Genomic DNA, 25,659 nt, shown 5'->3' on the forward strand with positions numbered 1-25,659 from the left:
CCCCCTCTATTTGCCATGAAGTAATGAGGCACTGACTCAATGGACATGTGTTTGAGTAAACTCCTGGAGCTGGTGATGGACAGGGAGGCCTGGGGTGCTGCAGTCCACGGGGTCACAAAAAGTCAGACATGACTGAGCGACTGAACTGAATGGGGCCAGATGCCATGATCTTAGTCTTTTTAATATTTTAGTTTTAAACAGCTCTTTCACTCTCCTCCTTTACCCTCATCAAAAGGCTCTTTTAATTCCTCTTCACTTTCTGCCATTAGAGTGGTGGGACAAACATCAACAACTTCAGATATGTGGATGATACCACTCTAATGGCAGAAAGTGAAGAGTTCCTGCTTTACAGAAATAGAAATTGAAAATGGCTAAGCCCGGAAATTTTCAGAAGCTCTACACTATCTCTTCTTGGTAAAATAGGTAGACAAACCTGAGTTAATTTAATGGTTGGGGGAAGTAGTCTCAGACCTTGTTAAGGAGAATTTGTAAGGTATTTCAGTTATGTTAGACATATTCATTGTCAGTCTCCACAGTGTTGGAAGTCCGTATTAAATTTTAAAGCATTAGCATGTTAGAACTAATTCCTGAAGACTTGAACTGATGAACTTAGAAATGGATAATGAGTAAAATTGGTAAAACTTCTGAGTTAGCCTGTGACTATAGTTAGAGATCTGAAAATGTCTGTAATAGTCAATGCTATTAATCTGTATTAGGACACAGCATTATCTTCAGTCACAATTTAATTATATACTAAAATTTCAGTTGAGTGATATTATACAGGGGATCATTGAGATTTAAAAAAACTGCCAAATATTCAAGGGAATTACTATTAATATATAGCTGGGGCTTCCCTGGTGGCTCAGTAATGAAGAATCCGCCTGTCAATGCAGGAGACACAAGTTCGATCCCAGGGTCAGGAAGATCCACTGGAGAAGGAAATGGCAAGTTACTCCAGTATTCTTACCTGGGCAATCCCATGAAGAGAGGATCCTGGCGGGCTGCAGTCCATCAGATCACAAGGGGTCAGATGTGAATTAGTGACTACACAACAACTATATAACTAGGGAATTGGGAACTAATGTGTTTGAAATGAAAATATGTAAACTGAGGTACAAGAACACACAGTTCAGTTCAGTCGCTCAGTCGTGTCCGACTCTTTGTGACCCCATGAGCTGCAGCGCACCAGGCCTCCCTGTCCAACACCAGCTCCCGGAGCCTACCCAAACTCATGTCCATTGAGTCGGTGATGCCATCCAGCCATCTCATCCTCTGTCATCCCTTTCTCCTCCTGCCCTCAATCTTTCCCAGCATCAGGGTCTTTTCAAATGAGTCAGCTCTTCGCATCAGGTGGCCAAAGTATTGAAGTTTGAGCTTCAACATCAGTCCTTCCAATGAATATTCAGGACTTATTTCCTTCAGAACTGACTGGTTGGATCTCCTTACAGTCCAAGAGACTCTCAAGAGTCTTCTCCAACACCACAGTTCAAAAGCATCAATTCTTCGGCACTCAGCTTTCTTTATAGTTCAACTCTCATATCCATACATGACTACTGGAAAAACCATAGCTTTGACTAGGTGGACCTTTGTCAGCATAGTAATGTCTCTGCTTTTTAATATGCTGTCTAGGTTGGTCATAACTTACCTTCCAAGGAGTAAGCATCTTTTAATTAGTTTAGAAAAGAGTGTTGTATGTACTCTTGTATGTTTGATGCTCAGTTGAACCCACATCTCTTACATCTCCTGCATTGGCAGGTGGATTCTTTACCACCTGGGAAGCCCAGATAAGAGGGTTGAGAAAAACCAAAATTTGTACTGCTCCTTAGTGATTGGATCGATTTAGATTAACAAAGGGAAAAAAGTTTGAGTTTGAGTCCCATTAGACGCATGCCTAGCATGAGTGTACCCTGGGTAAACTATATCATCTCAAGAAACCCACCCCAGTTACTTCCCCAGAATCTTAGAAAATTAGTTTTTTTCCCCCCAAGAGATTTGCCTTCTGTCACCAGGTTTACCATGCCAAATTCCCAAAAAAACAACCAAAAGAAAAACCAGTTTCCAGCAGAAGTAAAGGTCATTCTCTTTCTTTCCCTCATGTATTGTATTTAGACTCCTTGGCCTGTCTTTCAAGAAGTTCACCTTGGTCCATTCTCCCTTTTCACTGAGTGTCTAAGACGCTCTAATTCTAATACACAATTTTATACTTAATTGTAAGAACTGACATTTCATGTCTGTCCTGTGCTAGCTACATTTATTATTTCAGCAAGTGGAACCATTCAGAGATTGAAACTGGCCCTATCTTTAAAACTGAGTCAAAGTCACTAACTTTCCAAAGAACACTCAGCTCAGTCAGTATCAGAGCTGAGATCTGGACCCAGGCCCACCTGCTCCAAAATCTGTCTCCCCTCCCCAAAACAGCGTGCTGGAAGAGTGGCATTTTGGCTCTCTCTGTGGCTTCAAATCCATTATTCTATAGACTGCCAGCAAACATTGTTTTCTTTTGGTCCCTTTCCTCTCTCATCTCATCTTCCTCTTTAAAGTATCAGGTATAAAGAAGCATCATTCTGATTTTTACTTTTTTGTCTATTGGACCACATAAACCATTGTTTGTTTTTGCTAAAATAAATAGTATTGTACTTGATGGAGTTATTATTTATAATGTCAGGAAACCGAGCACTGCGCATCATGGCATCAGGCTTGGGAACTTTTGGCCCAGTGAATTGGATACTGTAATATTTATCTGCTTTTGGCCACTACTCTCTACAGAATAATTGCCCCAGTAAGTTTAGGGTAGTCTTTTCCACAATCAGTCTGTGAATATATAAATAAGTGAACATCGATTCTATTCAGCTAGTTAGCATCTCAAAAGGAAGCAGTAACATTATGAATTTTTCTTGGGCAATAGTTTTTAAGTTTTTTTCTGTTAATAATTATTCTAGAGCTGTCATCTTCAAACCTTTTTGTCAGTTACCCATACTAAAGATACATTTTACATTACAATCTGGTACATACTTATGAATATGTAAGACACTAGATTTATAAAAATAATATTTTCCTTACTACAACTGGTGTAGTATCATATTTTTATTTTACTTTGTTTTACTTAAAAATCCTGGTTGGAACCCATTAAATTTCATCACCCCCTTGAAAAATGCTCTGTTAGAGGATAAGCTTCATGTAATCTGTGTTGTTCTTCAGAAGCTTCCCTAAGTCTCCTCTCCTTTTTACTCAGATCTTCTCTTTTGCTTCCCTGTATTCTGTAGCCTCAACCAAGTCTGCTTCTCTCCTTTCCTCCTCCTGCCTTTCATTTCTCTCCCTTTCTGCTCCACTGACATAAAGTTGTAATATATTTATGGGAGTTACAGTTTTATTTTTTCTACTCTAGGTAAATTTAAAAATTTTATGTCTCTTTGTGTCTCACAAATTTGAAACAAAATTACTTCTAACAAGACTGGCATGTGCAATTTTACCTTCCTTGTAAGTTAGTTATGCACCGTGAAAAGTTTCTCACCCTTATGAACTATACCAGCAGTGTTAAAAGTACTCTTGTAATACTTTGATATTAAAGCAGTACACTTGCTATACCTATTTACTTTTTTTTGGTTTGGATTTTTTTTAAGGAGTAATCTCTTATGTGTCTGGATCCATACCTCTTTGTGAATATAACTTTCAGGATAATTTGAAACATCCCTCAATTCTCTTATTTATTGAGTCAGTTCATCTTTTTCATGCTATTACCTTAAGTATCTCTCATAGTTTTTCCTTTCTCTCAATTCTCACTGCTATTATCTTATTCATATTTTTTCTATATTATTACAATGAGCTTCTAGTAAATCTTCCTGAGCTCTTGGTATATCCTCCTCTTCGGTAATTTTCGGGAATAGAAATTGGTCTCCCAGTGACTGCTGGCAATGCTGCAGTGGCTTTCAGCCACCTGAGGTCAGAGTCTAAATTGCTTGGCACGGCTTTTTATGGCCCTTTGGTGGATCTGCATGTGTTCTCCCTTTGGCAGCTATGGGGCTGAGGGGGAAAGTGCAAGGAGAGTCTAGTAAAAGATGAGCAGAGCAGGCAGCTCACTGTTTCCACAATGTCAGATACTTGAATCCTTTTACACGTGTTTCTTTATCTGCCAATTCCTTTCTTTTCATTCAGTTGTCCTTTAAATCACATCTGAGATGTTCTAGGGATTTGTTCCAGTAGTTCTCTTGGCCTGTATCTCAGGATATTGTGTATGTGTGCCTCCTCCTATATGGGAAGTTCCTAAAAAGGAATCTTCATTTGAGTCTCCCTCATGTCTGGCCAGGAAGATGTTAAGGACTGAGTGTACAGAGAGCAACTAGATGCCTATGGACCTTATTCTCACAGAGCGTTTAGTCTATCAAGGGCTGCAAATGATTAAACAAACACAATAAAATACGATAGGAAAAATACAAGATGTTGAAGGCTTCCTGGTCCTCATGACATTTAAGATGAACACTAATGAATAAGTAGGAACTAGGCAATAGGAAAAGAAAAGTGAGTAGAAAAGTGAGAGAAAAGGAAGAGTCTATATACAGGCCTGCAGGGAAGAGCATGTTACAACTGAGAGGCAGAAATAACATGCCATGGCTTAGTGTTCAGGTGGTAGGAAATGAAGCTACAGAATATGCAGAAAGCTCAGCTGTGTGGGGCTTTACAAATAGGAGGACAGTAGAACTGACCTTTTGAATTGCAAAAGTTTTGAGAGGGACATGGGGAGGTATTAATAATTAATACGCCAGGTTAAGAGGCATACACAAATCATCCTCGGTAAACTAGAATCCATGGTGAGCTTGAACTTTATCCTGAGAACATACCAGGATTCACTGAAGGACTTTTTAAGTAGAAAATTTACAGTTTAAAAATCATGATAACTTTGCTGTGGAGAATAAATTGGCAAGGAGCTGTTGTAATAACTAGATCAAAGCACATGGTGACTTCAGCCAGAAGTGGATTTCAGAGAGGTTTTAGGAAGTGCAGATCTATTCATCAGATGGTGGCAAGGTCCGAGGTAGGAGTTAAGGATGATAACCTGGTTTCTCTTGTTTAAAGAAGGGCATTACAATTCCCTGATCAGAACAGTCAGGACTGCGGAACAATGCTGGTTATGAGCTCAAATTTAGACATGTTGAGTTGAAGAGACCTTTGGAATACTGAAATGGAGATACTCTAGTAGATAGACATGAGTCCATATGGGGTGGGGGAGATTTGTCTATGTTTCTGTCTTGTTTGTAATTTTATTTTTCCTTTCTTTAAACTGTATACTTATAATTTTCAGCCTCATGAGTTTTCTAGGTGTAATCTGAAACTGTCCCCACAAACACACACACACACACACACAGCAGAGAGAAACAGAGAAAGAAGCAAATCACTCCAGATTGGTAGGGGTTTAATAAGCAAAGGAACTTAGCTTCAAGGCTTGTCTTGGGCAGCTGCATGACGAGCAGATCTCCACTCCAGTCCACCAGAACCTTTTTGCTTTGGACTGTGCTGGGGTTTGTTGCTGTGCGGGCTTTTCTCTAGTTGCAGTGAGCAAGGGCTACTCACTAGCCGTGGTGCGTGGGCTTCTTGTAGCAGTGGCTTCTCTTGTTGCAGAGCACAGGCTCTAAAGCACACCGGCTTCAGTAGCTGTGGCTCGTGGGCTCATTCGTTGCAGTTCTCGGGCTCTAGAGCGCAGACTCAATAGTTTTGGTTCATGGGCTTAATTGCTCCTCGACATGTGGGATCTTCCTGGATCGGGGATCAAACCCCTGTCTCCTGCATTGGCAGGAGGTTCTTTACCACTGAGCCACCAGGGAAGACCCTCCAGAATATTTTAAGATTACATAGAAACCTTAACTGAGTTCAGTCACATATAGCATCCAGATGGTCTCAACACCACCTCCCATCTCAAGGCAGTGTCCTTGGGCACCTTCCAGTGTGGGGAAGGCAAGCAGAACACACATTCCAAGGACACATGAAGAAACGAGGAGTACCAGATTGCCTGGGTCCAGCTCACAGGTCAGCCAGCAGTTAGCTCCTCTTAGTTAACCTCCTCTGACAACTTCTTACTGTTTTCCGGTATTTACGTTGGGGGAAAATTACTTCATGTTTTCCAATGCCTTCAAAGAATGGTGTATATAAAATGTTGTGTTTTCTTCTTTCTTGGTTAGGAAGTATCCCTGAACCAGTGGGCAGTCATAGAACTGTAGGATAAGTTTAATAAAACTCATTTATTAAAGGAATAAATAGTGAGGTCATGGGTGTTTATTATATTGTATTTGGTGTACTTTTATTTATTTTTTGTCTTAAGTTTTTTAAAGTGGAATAATATTAAGCCATTTTTTTTAGTGGCTCCTGTAGATGTAGTTTTCATTTGTTGAGCCTGTGCCATTGGCTTTAAGAACATTTTATCTCATTTGATCCTCACAGTAACCTCATGGGTGGGTAGTATTCTCATTTTACAGATGTGGTTAGACTCAAAGTAGTTTAATAATTTAATTTTACCACAATTGACATAGTAAGTGGCAGAACAATATTTGAACCTAGGTTGCCTTAATTCTCATGTCCATAGCTGTTACTATTAGTCCATAGGTTATCTTCAGAGACTACTAAAAAAAAAGACTCAAACCGCTCTCAAACTCATCCTTTTACATTGACAGTAAGACATATATATATGCATGCTTGAGAGTAGGAGTTAATCATTATCTTGCATTGGTGTAATACTTAAAAAAATGTTTCAAATGCTTGGTGTATGTTCTCAGTTCTCTCTGAGTAACAAAGTTTGAATGGCAGCACTTCCTAACTATTGTGGCGAATGTGATTAAAAAATCAAATTCAAAAAAAAAAAAAAATCAAATTCGGAATTGACTTAGGTGTGTGTCCCCGTATAGTGCTCTGACTTTGGAGGACTTGAGCTGATGTTCACCAGCTGCTAAAGCTAGTGTTATTTAATGTTTAGAGAAGTGGATAGTTCTGCAAGAATATGTGATAATGTTTAAGCTCTGTTTGCTTTGTATTAGAGAACTGCCTGTACCGGATCCTGGATCAGTGAAGTCAGAGATCTGTGCTTCCTTGTCAGCAGGTAAAACTTGACATTTTCATAATGTATAACATTGAAGTGTTTTTGTATCTCTGTTTAGGCACAGTCAGAATGAATTCATTTAAAAAGGAAGCTTTCCATTTCAGAGTCTGTCAACCCTGTTGTACACACTTTGTCAGTTTTTCTCAGTTTTAACTGCCTTGTTAGCAGATCAGATTTTGAGAAATCTTCCATTTGATTTTTTAATAAATAACTTTGTTAGGCTTTATCTACAAAAGATAATTGACTTCAGCAATTTTTGTAGTCTTATTTTGAAACCAAAATATGTATTAAAGCTTAACCATATTTTAAATGAGTCCTTTTTAATATTTTTTATAATTAGCAGTTAATCATAAGTTTAAATAACCAAATCTTTGCAGGAAATAATTTAATTGGAAAGTTAATTTCAGAAACCTTCAAGTTTTAAAAATACATTGAAAATAACTGGACATGATCAAGAAAGATTCTAAAATTTATCTTTATGTCTTAATTTTGTATTACTGCCATATCTTTTTATACCATGTAATGGAGTTATTTTGATAGAGAGGGAGGAATAAATGTATAATTTGCTGAAAATGCTACTTCATATTTGTCACATTGGACTTTAAAAGAGTCTCTGAATTCTAACTCACTTTTAGAACAATCTCTAAATGACTTGGTTATTTTGCCATTTAAAGTTTCTACAGTTGAATATTATTTCTTTTCAGCAAGTGAGATAAAACATGATTCCAAAGATGCAAACATTTCCTTAGGAGAAGTTACTCATGAAACTTCTTCAAATGAAAAACCAGGAGACCTAAGTGAACAGACAAAAAGTTCAGACTTGGACGAAAAGGTACTAGAGAATCTTTTGCATTTCCTTATTTCTTGGTCCAGATGGTGGTAAATATAGAAGTTCATCTTAGCTGTGCACTCACGCAACAAGGATAATGCCTTTTTGTTGAATAAAAGTCACATCATTCTGGCCATGGAATATATAGTTTGGTACTTGGCATAAGCACAGTATTAACAGAGTCTCACTTGCCTGAAAAAATGGGGTGTACTGTTTAATTACATATTTAGCTTTTAAGGTTCTTCTCAAACCTATATGAACCTTTCAAAATTGTTACATATCTTCCTGCCTCATTAAACACAAAGTACTGAATGTCATTTGATATTCTTTGAAATTTTATTTTATTTTTTTCCCATTTATTTTTATTAGTTGGAGGCTAATTACTTTACAATATTGGTGGTTTTTGCCATACAATGACATGAATCGGCCATGGATTTACATGTATTCCCCATCCCGATCCCCCCTCCCGCCTCCCTCTCCACCTGATCCCTCTGGGTCTTCCCAGTGCACCAGCCCTGAGCACTTGTCTCATACATCCAACCTGGGCTGGTGATCTGTTTCACCCTTGATAGTATACTTGTTTCAATGCTATTCTCTCAGAACATCCCACCCTTGCCTTCTTCTTTGAAATTTTAGAATATCACAGTGCCTGAGTGCTATGAATGCAAGCATCAGTTATTCAACCCCAGATGCAGAAGCCCTAGGAACTGAATATAAACCTAATTTGATGTTGAAACACACCACTGGTTTATGATATGGGGAAAACAGGGTATGCGTTATCTGCCAGATGAAGTGTATGATTGTCTTAACCTGTTGAATAATTTAATTGACACCTCAACAACTATTTCATGGTTTCTTCTTTCTCCTTATTCCTCCTGATTTGTCCTCAATAGCTAGCAACTTTGTTTCCTGCTTCACTAACAAAATTGAAATAATTGGAAAGGAACTTAAGTTCCCACCAATGCGTTAGCCCACCTACCTGCGTCTGTTCCCAAAATTACGGTTTTTCCTGTTACAGTGGATGAACAGGCCAAGGCTATCCCTTCCACCTGTGTGCTAAAGTCCACCTCTTCTCTCTCTTAAAATACAACTGCAGCAATTCTCCTTTCATTACTGGATCAATTCTGTTCTACATAAGCATTCTTTTCTCCCATCTTCAAACAAAACCACAAAAAAAGCACTTTCATGGTTCCATTTTCCTTTTCAGCAGTCATCCTGTTTCTCCAAAGGCTTGTCTAGACCCACCATCTCCAGTCTTTTTCCTCCAGCTCCAAAGATACTCGCCTTTACCTCCACCGAAACTACCCTTCTTAACACTCCCCAGCCATCTCCTTGTTGCTAAATCTAATGGACATAGTTCAGTCTTAATCTTACTGAAACTGTCACTAGTATTTAGCAGTTAATTACACTTTTGTTGAAACCTTTTTTTTACATGACTTTCAGGATAAATATAACCTTCCTGGTGTCATTTCTGTCTGCAACTTCCCAGTTGGTTTTGCTGGTTTCTCCTGATCTCCCTGACCTCTGTGTTGGAGCAACCCAGCACCTAGACCAGGAATCTGTTCTTTTTTTCTGTCTAGATTTGCTCCTTAGATGATCTCATGCAGCCTCATTGCCCTGAATGCCACCTGTGTACTAAGACTCTCAAATTCACATCTCCAGCTTGAACTTCTCTGAGCTGCAGAACTTTGTATCTAGTTGCCTGCTTGACTTTTCCTCTGGGATGTCCAATTGGGCTTCTCAAACTTAACACGTTCCAAACTGAACTCCTGTTATATGTCCCCTCCCCTGCCACACACCAGCCTTTCCTGTCATTTTCCCCTTTTCTGTTAGTGGCATTCCCATCCTTGATAAATCACTTAGGCTCGAAACCTTGGATTTCCTTCCTTTCTTTTTCTCTCACTCCAAATGCAGACTGTAAGGAAATCCTGCTGGCCTCAGTTTCAGATGATGTCTGGAAATTGTCCTCTTTTCTTCACTCCCACCCACACCACATCACACACAATACATGCCCAGCCATGTATCATCTCCTGCCTGAATTACTGTAGGGGCCTCTTAACATTTCTCCAGCTTCTAATATTGTTATCTTATAGTTTATTGTCAACACAGCATAGGTTAGATCATGCTATTCTTCCACTTCAAATTCTCCAGTGGCTTTTAGTAGTCAGACTCGAAGCCACAGTCCTTACTATCACCTACTTGACTGTGTATCTGTACCCCGTCCTCCTAGCCAACCTTGGTACCTCTCTGACCTGACTACTCTCCTTAGCTCTTGCACTCTAACCACCTTAGCCTCCTGCTGTTCTTGGAACAAACCAGGCTTTCTTCCACTTTAGGGCCTTTGATTTTGGCATTTTATTTCCTTAAAAAAATAAAAATTATATAGCTGACTTTCTTATTTCCTTCACATCTTTACTCAGATTTCATGTTCTCAGAGAGACCTCCCTGGCCATCCAATCTAAAATTCCAATATTCTCCTTGCTGTCAACATTTCATATCCCACTTTCTTGTACTTTACATTTACTTATGTTTATCTCTGTCTGCTCCTGCTAGAATGAAACTCCATGAAGGCAAAGATTTTTGTCCATTTTGCTCACAAATGAATCTTTTACACCTAGAGCAGTGGCTGATAGAGAATAATAATACAAATGATTGTTGGGTTTTGTTTTTCATATGTGTTTTTGTTTGTTTTAGCCACCTTGCATGGCAGGTCATGGGCCAAGCCTTTAACAGATAACATATGGACAACCCAGATTTACTGAGTTAATACCTTACTGTACCTGACATGTGTACTGTTATTTCCCTTCACAGATGAAAACACTGAGACTTATTATCTTATCCAGGGTCACACAGTAGAGTCCCTTGACTCTATAGCAGGGGTCAGCGAACCTTTACTTTAAAAGACTAGATAGTAACACTTCTCTGTCTTTGTGATCCCTGTGGATGCTGTCACAGCTGCTTAACTCTGTCGCTATAACATAACGAGAAAGAAACCATAGACAGTATGAAAACAAATGTCAATTGCTGCATTCAAATAAACCTTTATTTACAAAAACAGGCAGCCTGCAGGCCATTGCTTGCCAACCTTTGCTCTAAAACATTAAAAAATAAACAGTTTGTATCCTGTTCTACTTAAAGCAGAGAGAAGACTTAATGCATTCTCTTCTGCAAGGATAGATTTTAAGAGATGTTTGCCAGAAATCACTGAGTTCTTAACGCTAAATATTTTAAGGATGTAGACTGTTTTCAATATTAGCTCTTTTAAAAATAATCCACAAAATCATTTAGCTGCTTCCTAAAGTGATGCTATTTTTTGGATTTGTTTAAGAGAAGAGAAATGATGCTTTTATCCTTGTACTACCATGGTAAGCTTCAAAGAATCAACTCTTTAGAAAATACATGACCCTGTTAATAATATTTGTCTTTAAGATATCTGGCCCCCAGATTTGGGAATTAACAAACTTTAACTATCTCTCACCTTACATTTTAGGAATTTTAGAGGGTAAATAAGTTGATTTATAGGACATAGGTCTAGACTGCCATTTTTTCTGCTTTCATGTATGGTTTTCTGTGAATTTTTAGAAATGTTTCCTTATTGATCTTATATATGATCAATATATATATATTTCTGTCTTTTCCGCCCATAGGCCTTGTTTTTTCTTACTTTTACGTATCAGTTATACTCAGAATCCATATACAACAATTTTTAGCTTTACCATGGTGGTAATTGCTTAGTGATTCTAGGTTTGAGGCCCAGATAGTCAAAATGCTAGTGTCCTTAATTTTTCTTTGGAAACAATTGTAAATTCACAAGTTGCAGAAGTAGTTTTTCCCCCATGATTTCATCTCAACGCCCAGTATTAGAAGCAGAAATTTGGTATTAGTATAATGAGGGTATACAGTTCTGTGTATTTTATCAAGTGTGCAGATTTTTGTAGCCTCTAGTGCAATTAAGATGATAATTACATCATTACAAAGACCCTCCTTATACTACTTCCTTGTCACACCTCCCTCCCTACCCCTAACATCTATAACCTTAGCAACCATTAATATGTTTTCCATCTCTATAATTTGGTATTTTGAAAGACGTGCCCAGGTTTGCGGTTGCTGGGCTATCTGGTAATGGCATGCTTAGGCTTCCTCAATAACTTGGGTGGACTCATCCTCCAGGTTATTCTCCGGTGGTAGTAGGCAGTTGAAATGTTTGTTCAAAAAAAAAAAAGAAATGTTTGTTCAGTTCTTTTAGTGTCACATGGGTTGTTTGGAGTCTGCCTTACAAAGGTATAGCTCAAGGGTCAGCTGGAGATTTGGACCAAATTGAAAGCACATTTAGGGACTTCCTCTCTTAGGCTCTCTCGTTTCCAGGGTCCCCAACCTCACATCCCAATTTCTGACTTTGCCCTCAACTCTGTCTTCTGGTTCTTTGTTTCATTCAGTAGGGCAAATTTTTAGCCTTCCCAAGTGGTTACAACTGACTTAAGTTCTCCCTTTAAAAATAAATTCATAAAAACAAGACTGTTTCCCAGTGTCATAAAAACAGGACTGTTACCTGGTATCATTCCCTCTCTCCCTCCAGACTGCCTGCTTTTCGTATCTCTCCTGTGTCTTCAGGCAGTTTGTTTGTTTGTTTTTGTATTTTGTCTAGGGTTCATAGTTGTTACTTAAAGAAGGATTAGCCCAATAAGAGATACTTACTTGCCATTTCTTAAACTGGACCTATTGTGTATTCTTTTTATTTTTTGTGTCAAACTTTAAACTTTTTATTTTATTTTGGGGTATACCCCATTAACAATGTTGTGGTAGTTTCAGGTGAACAGCTAAGGGACTCAGCCATACATATACATATATCCATTCTCCCCCAATCCCATCCAGGCTGCACCCAGTTATTTTTAATATCTTGTCTAGGGTTTATAGTTGTTACCTGAAGAAGGATTAGCCCAGTAACAGATACTTGCCATTTCTCAAACTGGACCTGTTGTCTATTCTTTTTAATTTTGTACAAATGATAACATACCATTCTTTATCTTTTTAAAACTTACTATATAATAGGGAGTGTTTCCTTTCCATATATGTAAGGATGCTTTCTTTTACAATTATATAATTATCCACTATATGGATGTACTCTGTTCAACAAGCTCCACTATTGATGGGCACTTGGTTTGTTCCCATTTTTTTGCTATTTTAACATTGTTGCATTATGCATCCTTGAGCATAAGGCATTTTGCATATGTGCAAGCATTTTTGGATTGATTCTTAGAAGTAGAATTTTCAGATTGCCCTACATAAAGATTGCTTTGATTTATGCTTCCATCAACATTGTATGGGAATGACAGTTTTCTCCTCCATACACTCACCAACTCAGTATTAAAATTTTTTTTATTTTTGTCCATCTGTGTATTTTTACAAATGACTTTTCTTTTGCTTTCCTCTTATGAGTCTAGTTAAGCATCTTTTAGTATGTGTAAAAGCCATTTACATTTTCTTCTGTGAACTTCTTTTTTATGTCCTTTGCCCATTTTTCTTTTGGGATTTTGATCTTTTTTTATTTGTAAGAACTTTTCATATATTAAACATATTGGTTCTCTGTCATATGTTGCCCTACTTTTTCCTATTTTTCATTTGTATTCGACTTGGTGTAGGAACTTTTTACCTTGAAAGAGCTTTTTATTTTTATTTTGTCCAATGTATCAGTTTTATTTTATGATATTTGAGTTATGAGTTGTATTTAGAGAAAGACTTGCCCATTTTGGAGTTAAAAATTTTCAGCTGTATCTTTTTCTAGTATTTTTTGGTGTTACTTATTATATTTAAATATATCAATATAAATCTAAATTTTATCTTGGAAGAAAGAATGTAGAAACAATGTAACCTTTCTATTCTTATTTTGACAGTTGATTTTTGTCATCTTAGCATATGAAAATACTTTAAATGTTTGTATTCACACCTATTGATCCATAATTCATGGTTTCTGCCTTTGGTGTTATCTTAGGCTTTCTCTACCCTCCAAATTACATAACTACTCATATTTTATTTTTGATACTTCAGTATTTTTTATATTTAAATATTTATTGAATGTATTTTGGAATATAGTGAATTAGAGCCAAGCTTATTTTCCATCCAACTAACTACCTGTTAGTTGCTCCATTACTATTTATTGAATCATTTCCTCCCAAATTTCAAGTGCCATCTTTAATATTTTCAGCTTTTATGTATAGAATGATTCCTTCTCTTTTAATTAATGAAAATTAATTGCTCAGATCCTATACCAATTCCATACTGTCAATTACTTGAAAAATAAAAATAGTAAGGAAGGCTTGCTTTACAAGATACCAAAATGTTTTATAAATCTAAAATATTTTTGGTTGTTCTTATATTCTTTTTTTCTAAGAAAGAAATATATATTTTTTTCTTTTAAACTCCTGTTATAATTTTTTAAATGTATAAATTAATTTGGAGGGAATTAGCATTTTTATGTTTAACATTCTCATCCAGGAACATGTTATATCCTAATATTTCATGTTTCTCAGTTGATTTTTATAGTGTTCTTTCTAAAGGTTATAATAGTATATATAATGTTCACTGTTATTATAAAATATTCTTGTATAATTTTAGAAAGACTAGAAAGATATAAAGTAAGATATTAAATGGTTAACTCTGGCTACCCAAATGATGGGTGATTCGGGGGGTTTATTTTGGTGCCTGTTTTTCAAAAGCCTAGTATTTGAGCATGTATAACTTTCTTGTAATCAGAGAATCACAATTCCCGAAACAGTTATTGTAAAGAGCTTTAAGTATAGCAACATTTTAAATAGATACAACTATTTCTAATGAAAAATACGTTTATGTTCATAAATACCACCTATAAATAAAAATCACTCAAAGCTGTTCTTTCTGAATAAAAGTAAACATGTTCAAAATAATGTTCAAAATTGTTCAAAATAATTTGACATGGTAGTTTGCATAATTAAAGGTGATATCAGAAGCTAGGGAAAATGTGTTGATTTATATTTTTCTGAACACTGGAGATTTTGAAGTCAGTGTTCAGTGTTTTAAATAATATAGAGTAGAATTGCTTCCTGGCTTGGCCATAAGCTAGTTGTTTAGTTAATATCTAATACATTCTGATCTGGTAAGCCTCATAGCCTAATATGGGATGTAGAGATACTCACTTGCATTTTTTAACCATAATCTCTCCACAGTGTAGATTTTCAGACAAAGTAGCTACTCAAGAAGAACAAGAAACTATTTCTGAAGTTTGCAGAAGGTCTGTAACATAATTTTTAATTACCTAATGTTAAAATAGTCATTCATGTAATTTGTGTCTTGAGCATGTTTTTCAGTCTCTCCTGTATGCAGTTGGGCTCCTATGTCATAAACAGTATGCGGGTATTATTTAATGTCACATATATACAGAGTCAAGGATATTATAAGTTACTTTAAAACTGTCACTAACTGTTCTCAGCCATAAATTATTTTTTGAGAAAGGAATGAGTAATGGTAATATAATAAAAGAAAAAAAAAAGATGTGGATGTGATTGTTACGAAAGTAAGAATAGCTGAAATCAGATGAGTATTGCAGTTTGCGGGTATCTTCCATGTCAGCAATGATAAGTACTGAGAGGTGCAGTACATTCACTGGGACATGTTACAATTAGCAAATTTAGGTTTGAAGGGTACCTGGGAGATCATTTGATTCACCTTCCACACCCACTTTGCTGTGAGTCAAGGCACAGTCAGGTCAGGTGACAAATCTGTTCAAGTTCTTTTATGTTAACACAGTGTTTTTCCAAATGTGAGCCTTAGAGTAGCAGCATTGTGTGGGAACTTGTCAGAATTGTAAATTATTTGTTCCCATCCCTGACCTACTGAATCAGAAACTCCAGAAATAGGGCCCATCAATCTGTGTTTCAACAAGATCACCAGCTAATCCTGATACATGGTCAATTTGAGAACCTTTATGTTAAAGAAAAGCCTAGTTAAGAATTAGATTGACACAGTATGATTCATTACCGCTTGAAGATCTTAAAAAGAAAATGTGACAAGGTTAACTTTTTTTTCCTATTAAAAAATTGTTTTCAAGCTAAATAGTTGTAACCTGCAGAGTTTTGTCATCACCTTGGCTCTGCCATAATGACCAAGAGCGTGATATTGGGGAAGTCACCCCCTTACCCTGGATTTCATCATCTAATCAAAATAAAAGAAGTTTACTGGAAAATCTTTTCCATCTATAAAATTCCATAATTCATATTTCTTTGTTTTACGTTACCTGGTTTACTTTGTTTTATTTGGAGGAGAGTTATGATGATGGCTGGATGGCATCACCAACTCTATGGACATGAGTTTGAATAAACTCCGGGAGTTGGTGATGGACAGGGAGGCCTGGTGTGCTGCGATTCATGGGGTCACAAAGAGTCGGACACGACTGAGCGACTGAACTGAACTGAACTGAACTATGATGATGGCACATATCAGGGATATCCCTAGTTGGGGAGAGAAACAGAAATTTTTATTTTGTGTGAAATGATTAAACTCCATCAGTGCTACTAGGTTTCAACTGTTATAAGCATTGTCCCCTCTTCTTACTATTTTTACTCTCCTCTGGCTTATTAGAATTGTATTTAAGGTAAAATGTTTTAGTATCTGAATAAGGACATGAATCTCTCTCTGAGAAAGTAAATTCATTTATATCTGTTAGCTCTGAGGTAGTTCTCACCCTTCCACCTGCTTAAGTTACTTATTTTTCTAGGTAAGTGACCTCAAGATTAAAGTGTTTTTTTTAATTGGCTATATAGGATCTCACTAATTAGAATATAATCAAAGCTATTTAAATCAGAAGCCTCAAACTATACATTTCTTATACCTTCTTCTCAAAGGAAGATCTCAAGTACATGTATAAATTTATTATATATACTTGTCCTAAAGAATAACTTTTAAGTCATTTGTTTCATTGCACTATCAGTAGAATTGTTGAATGGTCTTTTCTGGATCTGGACATTGATCTAGTTCCTCCTCTAACCTTTTGGCTGGCATGATCAAAAGTATTTTGCTCTAGTTTCAACCCCACCACCCCGCTTCTTCCCACACCCTAGCCATTTAACAAGTATTGGTTTTCTAGTTAAGGCAAGAACAACCTATTGAAAATACTGAAGAATCATACTATATAATAGTAGTATATAGCATAGTATGTAGAACATATATATCATTAGGATGTGTTTCTACTTATTTGATTCTCATTACTTTAATGTTTTTAGAATAAATTTAAATTCTGATTTTGGTTTTTCTGCTCACACAACAGCGATTCTAAAAATACAGAGATTGTGGTTGGTGAATGTCACTTAGCAGCACTGGTCTCCAAACCTCTGTGCTTACCAGTGCCATTGCCGCCTTTGAATCTAAGTGCTCATCAGGAAGACACATTACTGAATCCCTGGATAAATGGTACAATTTTCTTAATAAAGTTCTATTGACTTTTGACAGTATAGAAATGATACAGGTGATTTTTCCACCCAAAACAGAAAAGTTAAGGAAAATAATTGAGGGAACTCCCTAATGGTCCAATGGTTAGGACTTTATGCTTCCACTGCAGGGGGCACAGGTTCGATCCCTGATCAGGAAAGTAAGATCCTGCAAGCCGCAAGGTGGGGCCAAAAAAAGGAAGAAAAAGAAAATGGAAACAAGCATAGGATATGTTAAGATTAGAAGGTTTGTGTACCTTTAGTTACTGTTTTTGATTAAATAACTTCTGGGATATCTGTATTTACACAATAGTGACAGTACAGGAAGATTACAGTTTATACCTACAATATTCATAATTTAATTGAGTGTTTTAGAAATTTAGAATGTACTTTATAATTTGTGTCATTTTAAATAATTTATAGTGATGTGTGTGAACAAAATAAGCTAGATTGAATAATTAATTTAGAAATAATAAAATCCTTTTGTGTATGTAGCTCACACCTAACTCTTCCATACCTCCCATCTCTGCCCTCATGCTGCCCGCTTTTGTGTGCGATAGCAGCAATCCCATGATTATCACGTGTTTATAAAAGCTTTACAGGTGTCACAGTAAAACATACTGCAAAGCTATGCAGCAAAAACTTCAACTTGTCCCAAATTATATCTGGATGCAGCCAAAGTAAAAACTGAAATGACTTAAGATAAAAAACATTTCTATGTTATCTTTAGAAAAAATAATTTCTAAATGTCATAATTCTCATTTTAAAAGACTAAGGAATAATGATGCCTGGTATAGTAGTCAGCCTGGGCTGCCGTAACAAAATTCCTCAGACTGGGTGGCTTAAGCAACAGATACTCATTTCACACACTTCTGGAGGCTAGAAGTCCAAGATCAAGTTTCTGGTAGGGTTCAGTTTCTGGCTGTCTTCCTGGCTTACAGACGGCAGCCTTTTCACTGAGTCCTCACATGGCCTTTCCTTGGTGCATGTGCTTGGAAAGAGAGAGGGAAAGCTCACTCTTGATGTGTCTGTAAGGACACTGATTCTGTCAGATCACAGCCTCATTTTTATAACCCCATTTAATTTTAATTACTTCCACAAAGGCACACTGGGGGTTAAGGCGTCAACATATGAATTGGAAGAGATAGAATTTAGTCCATAACACCTAGGTTTGTCAGTAGTTTTTATCCCTACAAAAAGTTTATTGTGTGTAATTTGTTTAACTTATCGATCTTTTGAATATAGTACTCAATGCTGCTATGTGAGACTTTTAAGAAAGTATCTTTAGCTTATAATGAATTTAAAATGTTAAATTCAGATCTAGACACCCTTAAGGAACACCTAAGGTGTTAATTACTGTGCATTTCACAGAACTGTACCACTGGCAAACAGCCTGTGAACTGAACACAAGAAGTCCAAAGTGAAATATTAAAACAGATGGCAGTAGTCTATTCCATTGTTATGAAAGGCATAAGTTATAACATATTGGAATGCAATGTCATTCTTAATCATTTCTAGATTTCAGATTTCCAGGGAAACATTCTCTCCTAAAGCTACAGAATCCTGAAATTTGTGAAATATTTAAGAGGGAAAAAAATGTAGGGGTAAGTGCGTTATTTAAAAGATAATGATAATCTTATAAGCATATACTTTGGGGCTTTCTGGTTTTATTTCCTTATTATCATTTAAGCATTTCTGGACATTTTATTGATTTTAAATGGGATTGGTGAAAGGGACAGAAAATGTGTAGCAATTCGAAGGATTTTCATAAACAATATAAGATGTTTAAGGCTGGGGGAGCGGGGGAGGGATGGGCTATCCAAAACAGAAAATAATAGGATGAATAGTTTTCTATGGTGGAGGAGAAAGCTAGTAATAAAAAGCAGTTGATAGGAAAAGCTTGTTGTAAATAGCTTCCACTCATACCTTTTTCCTGTTAATTAGAAAAGCTGAGGAAATTTTCAGTTCTAACAAATGCATCTGAAATAAGCATTTATAAAAGTAGAAGTAACTTTTTATAAAACTAAAAAGGGCAGTCACATGACGAGGAGGGAAAGTATAAACATTTAAAGCCATGTGCAGTGAAACAGTAGTAACTGGTGGACTGTAAGTTTTATACTAAATGAAATTGCATAAATTCAGACAAATAACTTTAATTGTATCATAATTTTTTAAAATATAAATTGTTTGGAGTTTTTTTTTTTAAGATACTTTTTTGGACATATTTCTGATTGTTTCAGATGCTTTCTCACTTGATTGCTATAAGTGTTTTACAGTTAACACAGAAAGGGAATTTGCCTAATTTTCTATGTGTTCCAGAAGCCACTAGGGTTGATGATACCCCACAGATACTGCAGATTTCATTTTAATACGTTACATGGCTGTGAGCGACCACAATGCAAGTTTGCCCATGTGCCTGAGCAAGGGGATGAAAAGGTAAAATATGTTAAGGCTTTGAAGTAGAGATTATTTTAATAACAATTTCAGTCATATGGTTTTAATTCAGATTTGCATCAAATCCTGATATAAGAGCTTTGCCTGATTTTGAGCTTTATATAAATGGAATCATACACTGTGTGCTTTTGTTTCTAGCTTCTTTTGCTCAACATGTTTGAGATTCATCTCTATCTTTTTACTTAATTGTAAATGTTTCTTTCTCATTGCTATATAATGTTGACTATTCCATTGTAGAGTATAGAAAAATTTATTTTGTTGATAAATACTACTTTTGATGGATGACTTCTAAATTTGGTAAATACAGTGGTAATGCCATCAGTGTTGTGCATGTCTTTTGGTGAACATATATAGCCATTCTTATGGGTTATACTTGAAACTGGAATTATTGTGTCAAAGGGTTTGCATATGTTCAACTTTAGTTAGATACTGCCAGATAAATTTCTAAAGTGGTTTACCAAATTACGTGTTTAATTTGGTCTGAGAGTTCTGGTTGCTTTACATTTTCACCAGCTCTTGGTGTTATCAACCATTTTAAGCCATTCTAGTGGGTGGCCAGTGATGCTTTCCCTCATAGTTGATGAAGTTGAGCATTTTTCAGAATGTTTGTTGGGTATTTGAATGTCCACTTCCTGTAAATATCTAAATATTTCATCTGTATTCTAGAGGATGTCTTTTTCTTATCCATCTCAAGAATTCTTTATATACTCTGGATACACACTCTTTGTTGAATATGTGTATTGCAAAAAATTTTTTCTACTTTGCAAGTTGCCTTTTCACACTTTTACTTTTTAGTTTTAAAATTTTTATTGGAATATAGCTGATTTGCAATGTTGTGTTAGTTTCAGGTGTATAGCAAAGTAAATCAGTAATATATATTTATAACCACTCTTTTTTAGATTCTACTCACCTATAGGTCATTACAGAGTACTGAGTAGAGTTCCCTGTGCTGTACAGGACGTCCTTGTTAGTTAGTGAATACATGTCAGTCCCAATCTCCTCCCCTTCCTGTTTCTCCTCTTATAACCACAAATTTGTATTCTACATCTGGGAGCCTCTTTCTGTTTTGTAAATAAATTCACTGGTACCATTTTTTCAGATCCCACATATAAGCGCTATAATATTTGTCATTCTGTGTCTGAATTTCTTCACTTAGTATGATCACCATCTCTAGTACATCCATCCTGCTGCAGATGGCATTATTTCATTCTTTTTATGGCTGCGTAATATTCCATTGTATGTATGTACCACATCTTCTTTATCCAGTCCTCTGGCAGGACATGTAGGTTGTTTCCATGTCTTAGCTATTGTAAATAAAGCTGCAGTGAATGCTGGGATTCACGCATCTTTTACAATGATAGTTTTCTCTAGATATATGCCCAGGAGTGGGTTGCTGGAGCATATGGTAGTTCTGGGTTTAGTTTTTTAAGGAACCTCCATATTCTCCATAATGATTGTACCAATTTACACTCCCACCAACAAGCCTTTTTACCCTTTTAAAAATGTCTTTTGGTAAATAAAATTATTAATCTTTATATAGTCCAATCTTATCCATTTTTTTTTCTTTTATGTTGTTGACGTTTTACATCAGTTCAGTCCAGTCACTCAGCCATGTCGTGACTCTTTGTGACCCCATGTACTACAGCACACCAGACTTCCCCATCCATCACCAACTCCCAGAGCTTGCTCAAACTCAAGACTTTTTACACACTATTGAAGAAAATTTTTCTAAGATCATGAAGGGGCTTCCCTGGTGGCTCAGTAGTGAAGAATCTGCGTGCAATGCAGGATACACAGGTTCTGTCCCTGGGTTGGGAAGATCCCCTGGAAAAGGAAATGGTAACCCACTCCATTATTTTTGCTTGGGAAATCCAGTGGACACAAGCGTGGCAGGCTACAGTTCATGGGGTCACAAAAGAGTCAGACACAACAAATAAACAACAACATGAACATGAAGATGATCTTTTATGTTTTTCCTTTAAAAATTTTGCTGTCTTATCTTTCGCATTTAGAAATCTAAGCTATCTAGGACTAATTTTTGTTTAGGATGTGAGAAGAGGGTCTAGATACATATTTTTTCCCATATGGATCTCCAGCTGACCCAACACCATCCTTTCCCCCACTGTGTTACAGTATCACTGTGTCATAAATCTGCTAATTGTGTATAAGTGAGACTCTTTATAGGATCTATTGTCTAATCCTTGGTCAATGTGTTTTTCCTTATACCAGTGAAAGAATCCCTCCCTTCTCCAATTGATTGCTGACCTTGACTTTGTTTCCTTGACTCTTTCTCTGAACAGCTTCTCTGAATAAGGGTTTTATAATAAATTCAGTATGCATTTCCTATCTTAGTTAACCTAACATCAGCTTCTTTATTCCATTGCCTTAAATTGACTTTAAAAAAAAATAGAATAAGCAAAAAGATAGGACTGAAATTTGTATAGTTTTTGTGAAATATGAAAAGGTGATTTTACATTTTTCATGACTTTTACAGGTTTGTATGGATGTGTTTAAGAAATATATAAGTATCAATGAGCTGTGTTTGCTACAACGTGCAGGTATGAGATAGTAGAATGATTACTATAAAATCATTAATGCAGGTGTTTCAAACAATGCTTTTGTCCTCATGGTTTAAATGTAAATTCAATACTTTTGAGTATGAAAACTGAGTGTCTTAGATTAGTTGTGTTGGTCTTAGAAAGGATTAACAATAAGTGTGGCATTTTGGTTAATAAATTTTAATCCATGTAACATTGTAATTCACTTACGTACTAATATTTTCATGATGTAGAAATTTTATTTACAGGTATAAGAGAGAAAAGGATGTCGTTAATTAGCTTAAAATCTTTCTGAAGGGATCTGTCAGAAACTGAATCTTCCCTGCATCTTCATCCTTTTACACATGTCCCTTGTAGCTGAGGAGAAGGAAATGGCAACCCACTCCAGTTTTCTGGCCTAGAGAATCCTGTAGACAGAAGAACCTGGTGGGCTGCTGTCCGTAGGGTCTTACAGAGTCGGACATGACTGAAGCAACTCAGAAGCAGCAGCAGCTTGTAGCTGATACATATCAATCATTCTGTGCAGTTCCCTAAACAGGCCAAAGTGAAAGTCGCTCAGTCGTGTCTGACTCTTTGTGATCCCATGGACTATGCAGTCCATGGAATTCTCCAGGCCAGAATACTGGAGTGGGTAGCCTTTCCCTTCTCTAGGGGATCTTCCCAACCCAGGGATCGAACCCAGGTCTCCTGCATTGCAGGCAGATCCTTTACCAACTGAGCTATCAGGGAAGCTTCCCTGGTGGCTCAGATGGTAAACAGGCCAAGCTCTGCTATAATAAAGGCACTGCTCTTCTACCCAGGATGCCTTTCTTTTATCCCACTTCCCCATAGCAAAGACCTGTTCATCTTTCAAAGCCTAGTCATAGAAAATAGGATTATCTCCATTACACCCTTATCTGACTCCACAGCCTCATCCCATTCTCTGCTCCCATCTCCCCCTACTACATTGTGAGTCCCAAAAAGAAGGGACCAAGCTTTAATATTTGTCAAGTTGACGAGTTCACAAGGGGGAAGTACTGAGAAGGTGGGACTCCCCATTACCCTATTTAACCATAGGTTCATTTTTATCTGTTTGATATTTGAATTTCCACATAAAATCCTTTTTCCAAAAGTTGTCTGATTAAAACCATTATGTAAAACTACTGCTGCTTGGCATATACCAGAAGGAAATCTGCACTGTTGAGTTGTACCAAACATTTAAAGAACTACTATCAATTCTCAGACTTTTCCCAGCAATTGAAGAGGAGGGAACACATTGATATAAAATTCCTCAACAAAAATTAGCAACCTGAATTGGAAGGATCATAGACCATGACCAAGTGGAATTTGTTCTTAGAATACAGTGTAGTTCAGCATACAAAAATCAATCCAAGTAACCACATTAACATAATTAATGGAAAAAAACACATGATCATCTCAGTTGATGCAGAAAAGGCATTTGACAAAATTCAATACCCTTTCATTGATTAAAAAAAAAAGAAACACTCAAAAGACAAGAATAAAAGGAAACTACCTCAACATTTAAAAGCCATATCTGAAAACCTCACAGTAAACACCATATTTGGTGGCAAAAAAAGTGAAAACTTTTTTTTCCTCCTTGCCTGCTTTCACCACTTCAGTTCAACAGAGATGGAAGTTCTTGCCAGAGCAATTAGACAAGGCATCCATTTCAGAAAGGAAGAAGTCAGTGGCCTGTGTGCAGATGATATGACCTTATATGTAGAAAATAATTAAGATTCTGAGGGGAAAAAAGCTGTTAGGGTTAATAAGTGACCAAGTCAACATGCAAAAATCATTTGCATTTCTATACACTGAAATTGAGCACCCTGAAAAGGGAATTACAAAAACAAGTCCATTTACAGTAACTCGAAAGAATAAAATACTTAAAAACTAATTTAACCAAAAAAGTGAAAGACTTGTACAATGAAATCTACACAACATTGCTGAAAGAGAAATTAAAGACACATCCCATGTTCACAGATTGGAAGACTCTGTAGTATTAAAGTGTTATTACTAAGATCATGGCATCCAGTCCCATCACTTTATGGTATATAGATGGGGAAACTGGAAACACTGACAGGCTGTATTTTCTTGGATTCCCAAATCACTGCAGATGGTGACTGCAGCCATGAAATTAAAAGACACTTGCTCCTTGGAAGAAAAACTATGACAAAACCTAGGTGGAGTATTAAAAAGCAGAAGCATTACTTTGCCAGCAAAGGTCTGTATAGTCAAAACTATGGTTGTTTTTTTTTTTTAAACTATGGTGTTTCCAGTAGTTATGTATGGATGTGAGAGTTGGACCATAAAGAAGGCTGAATGTCAAAGAATTGATGCTTTTGAACTGTGGTGTTGGGAGAAGACTCTTGAGAGTCCCTTGGACTGCAAGGAGATCAAACCAGTCAATCCTAAAGGAAATCAACCCGGAATATTCATTGAAAGGACTGATGCTGAAGCTGAAAGGCCAGTACTTTGGCCACCTGATGCGAAGAGCCAGCTCATTGGAAAAGACCCTGATGCTGGCAAAAATAGAAGGCAGGAGGAGAAGGGGATGACACAGGATGAGATTGTTGAATGGCATCACCAATCAGTGGACATGAGTTTGAGCAAACTCCAGGAAGAAGTGAAGGACAGGGAAGCCTGGCGTGCTGCATCCATGGGCTCACAAAGAGTCAGACATGACTGAGCAACTGAACAACCACCACCCATGTTAATAGATTGGGAGACTCAATATTATTAGAATGTCATTACTTCCCAAGAGATCTGCAGATTCAATGCAATCTCTATCAAAATGCCAGTAACTCAGTAGAAATAGAAAAACCCATCCTAAAACTCATATGGTATCTCAAGAAGTCCTGAAGTAATCTTGAAAAAGAAAAAACTGGAGGACTCATACTTCCTAACTTGAGAACTTACTCCAGAGCTATAGTAATCAGAAGTGTGGTGCTAGCATAAAGGGAGACATATAAATCAATGGAATAGAATAGAGAGCCTAGACATAAACCCTCATATATATGGTTTTTGAAAAGGATGCTAGACCATTCACCAGCAATAGTTAGTTTTTTTCAGCAAATAATGCTGGAAAACTAAATATCCAAATGCAAAACAGTAAAATTGAACCCTTATCTAACACTGGATACAAAAGTTAGTTCAAAATGGATTGAAAACCTTAATGTAAGGTAATACAACAATAAAACTCTGAAAAGAAAGCATGAGGAGAAAAACATCACAATGTTGGATTTGGCAATGATTTCTTGGATATGAAACCAAAGTCAGAGGCAA

The 25,659-nt window shown here is 36.6% G+C and overlaps 1 protein-coding gene across 1 annotated transcript in view; it reads left to right on the top strand.

Annotated features, from left to right (window-relative positions):
* Positions 1–25,659, top strand: part of TOPAZ1 (testis and ovary specific TOPAZ 1) — a 61,407-nt gene that overhangs the window by 7,149 nt on the left and 28,599 nt on the right. The window contains exons 3-9 of the mRNA XM_070455537.1: positions 7,020–7,081; positions 7,786–7,913; positions 15,110–15,174; positions 17,206–17,348; positions 18,884–18,969; positions 19,685–19,801; positions 22,314–22,377. Coding sequence (XP_070311638.1) covers positions 7,020–7,081; positions 7,786–7,913; positions 15,110–15,174; positions 17,206–17,348; positions 18,884–18,969; positions 19,685–19,801; positions 22,314–22,377 — 665 coding nt within the window. The remainder of the gene's footprint in view (positions 1–7,019; positions 7,082–7,785; positions 7,914–15,109; positions 15,175–17,205; positions 17,349–18,883; positions 18,970–19,684; positions 19,802–22,313; positions 22,378–25,659) is intronic.

Source organism: Odocoileus virginianus, chromosome 26 (assembly GCF_023699985.2).
Source record: "Odocoileus virginianus isolate 20LAN1187 ecotype Illinois chromosome 26, Ovbor_1.2, whole genome shotgun sequence".
NCBI lineage: Eukaryota > Metazoa > Chordata > Mammalia > Artiodactyla > Cervidae > Odocoileus > Odocoileus virginianus.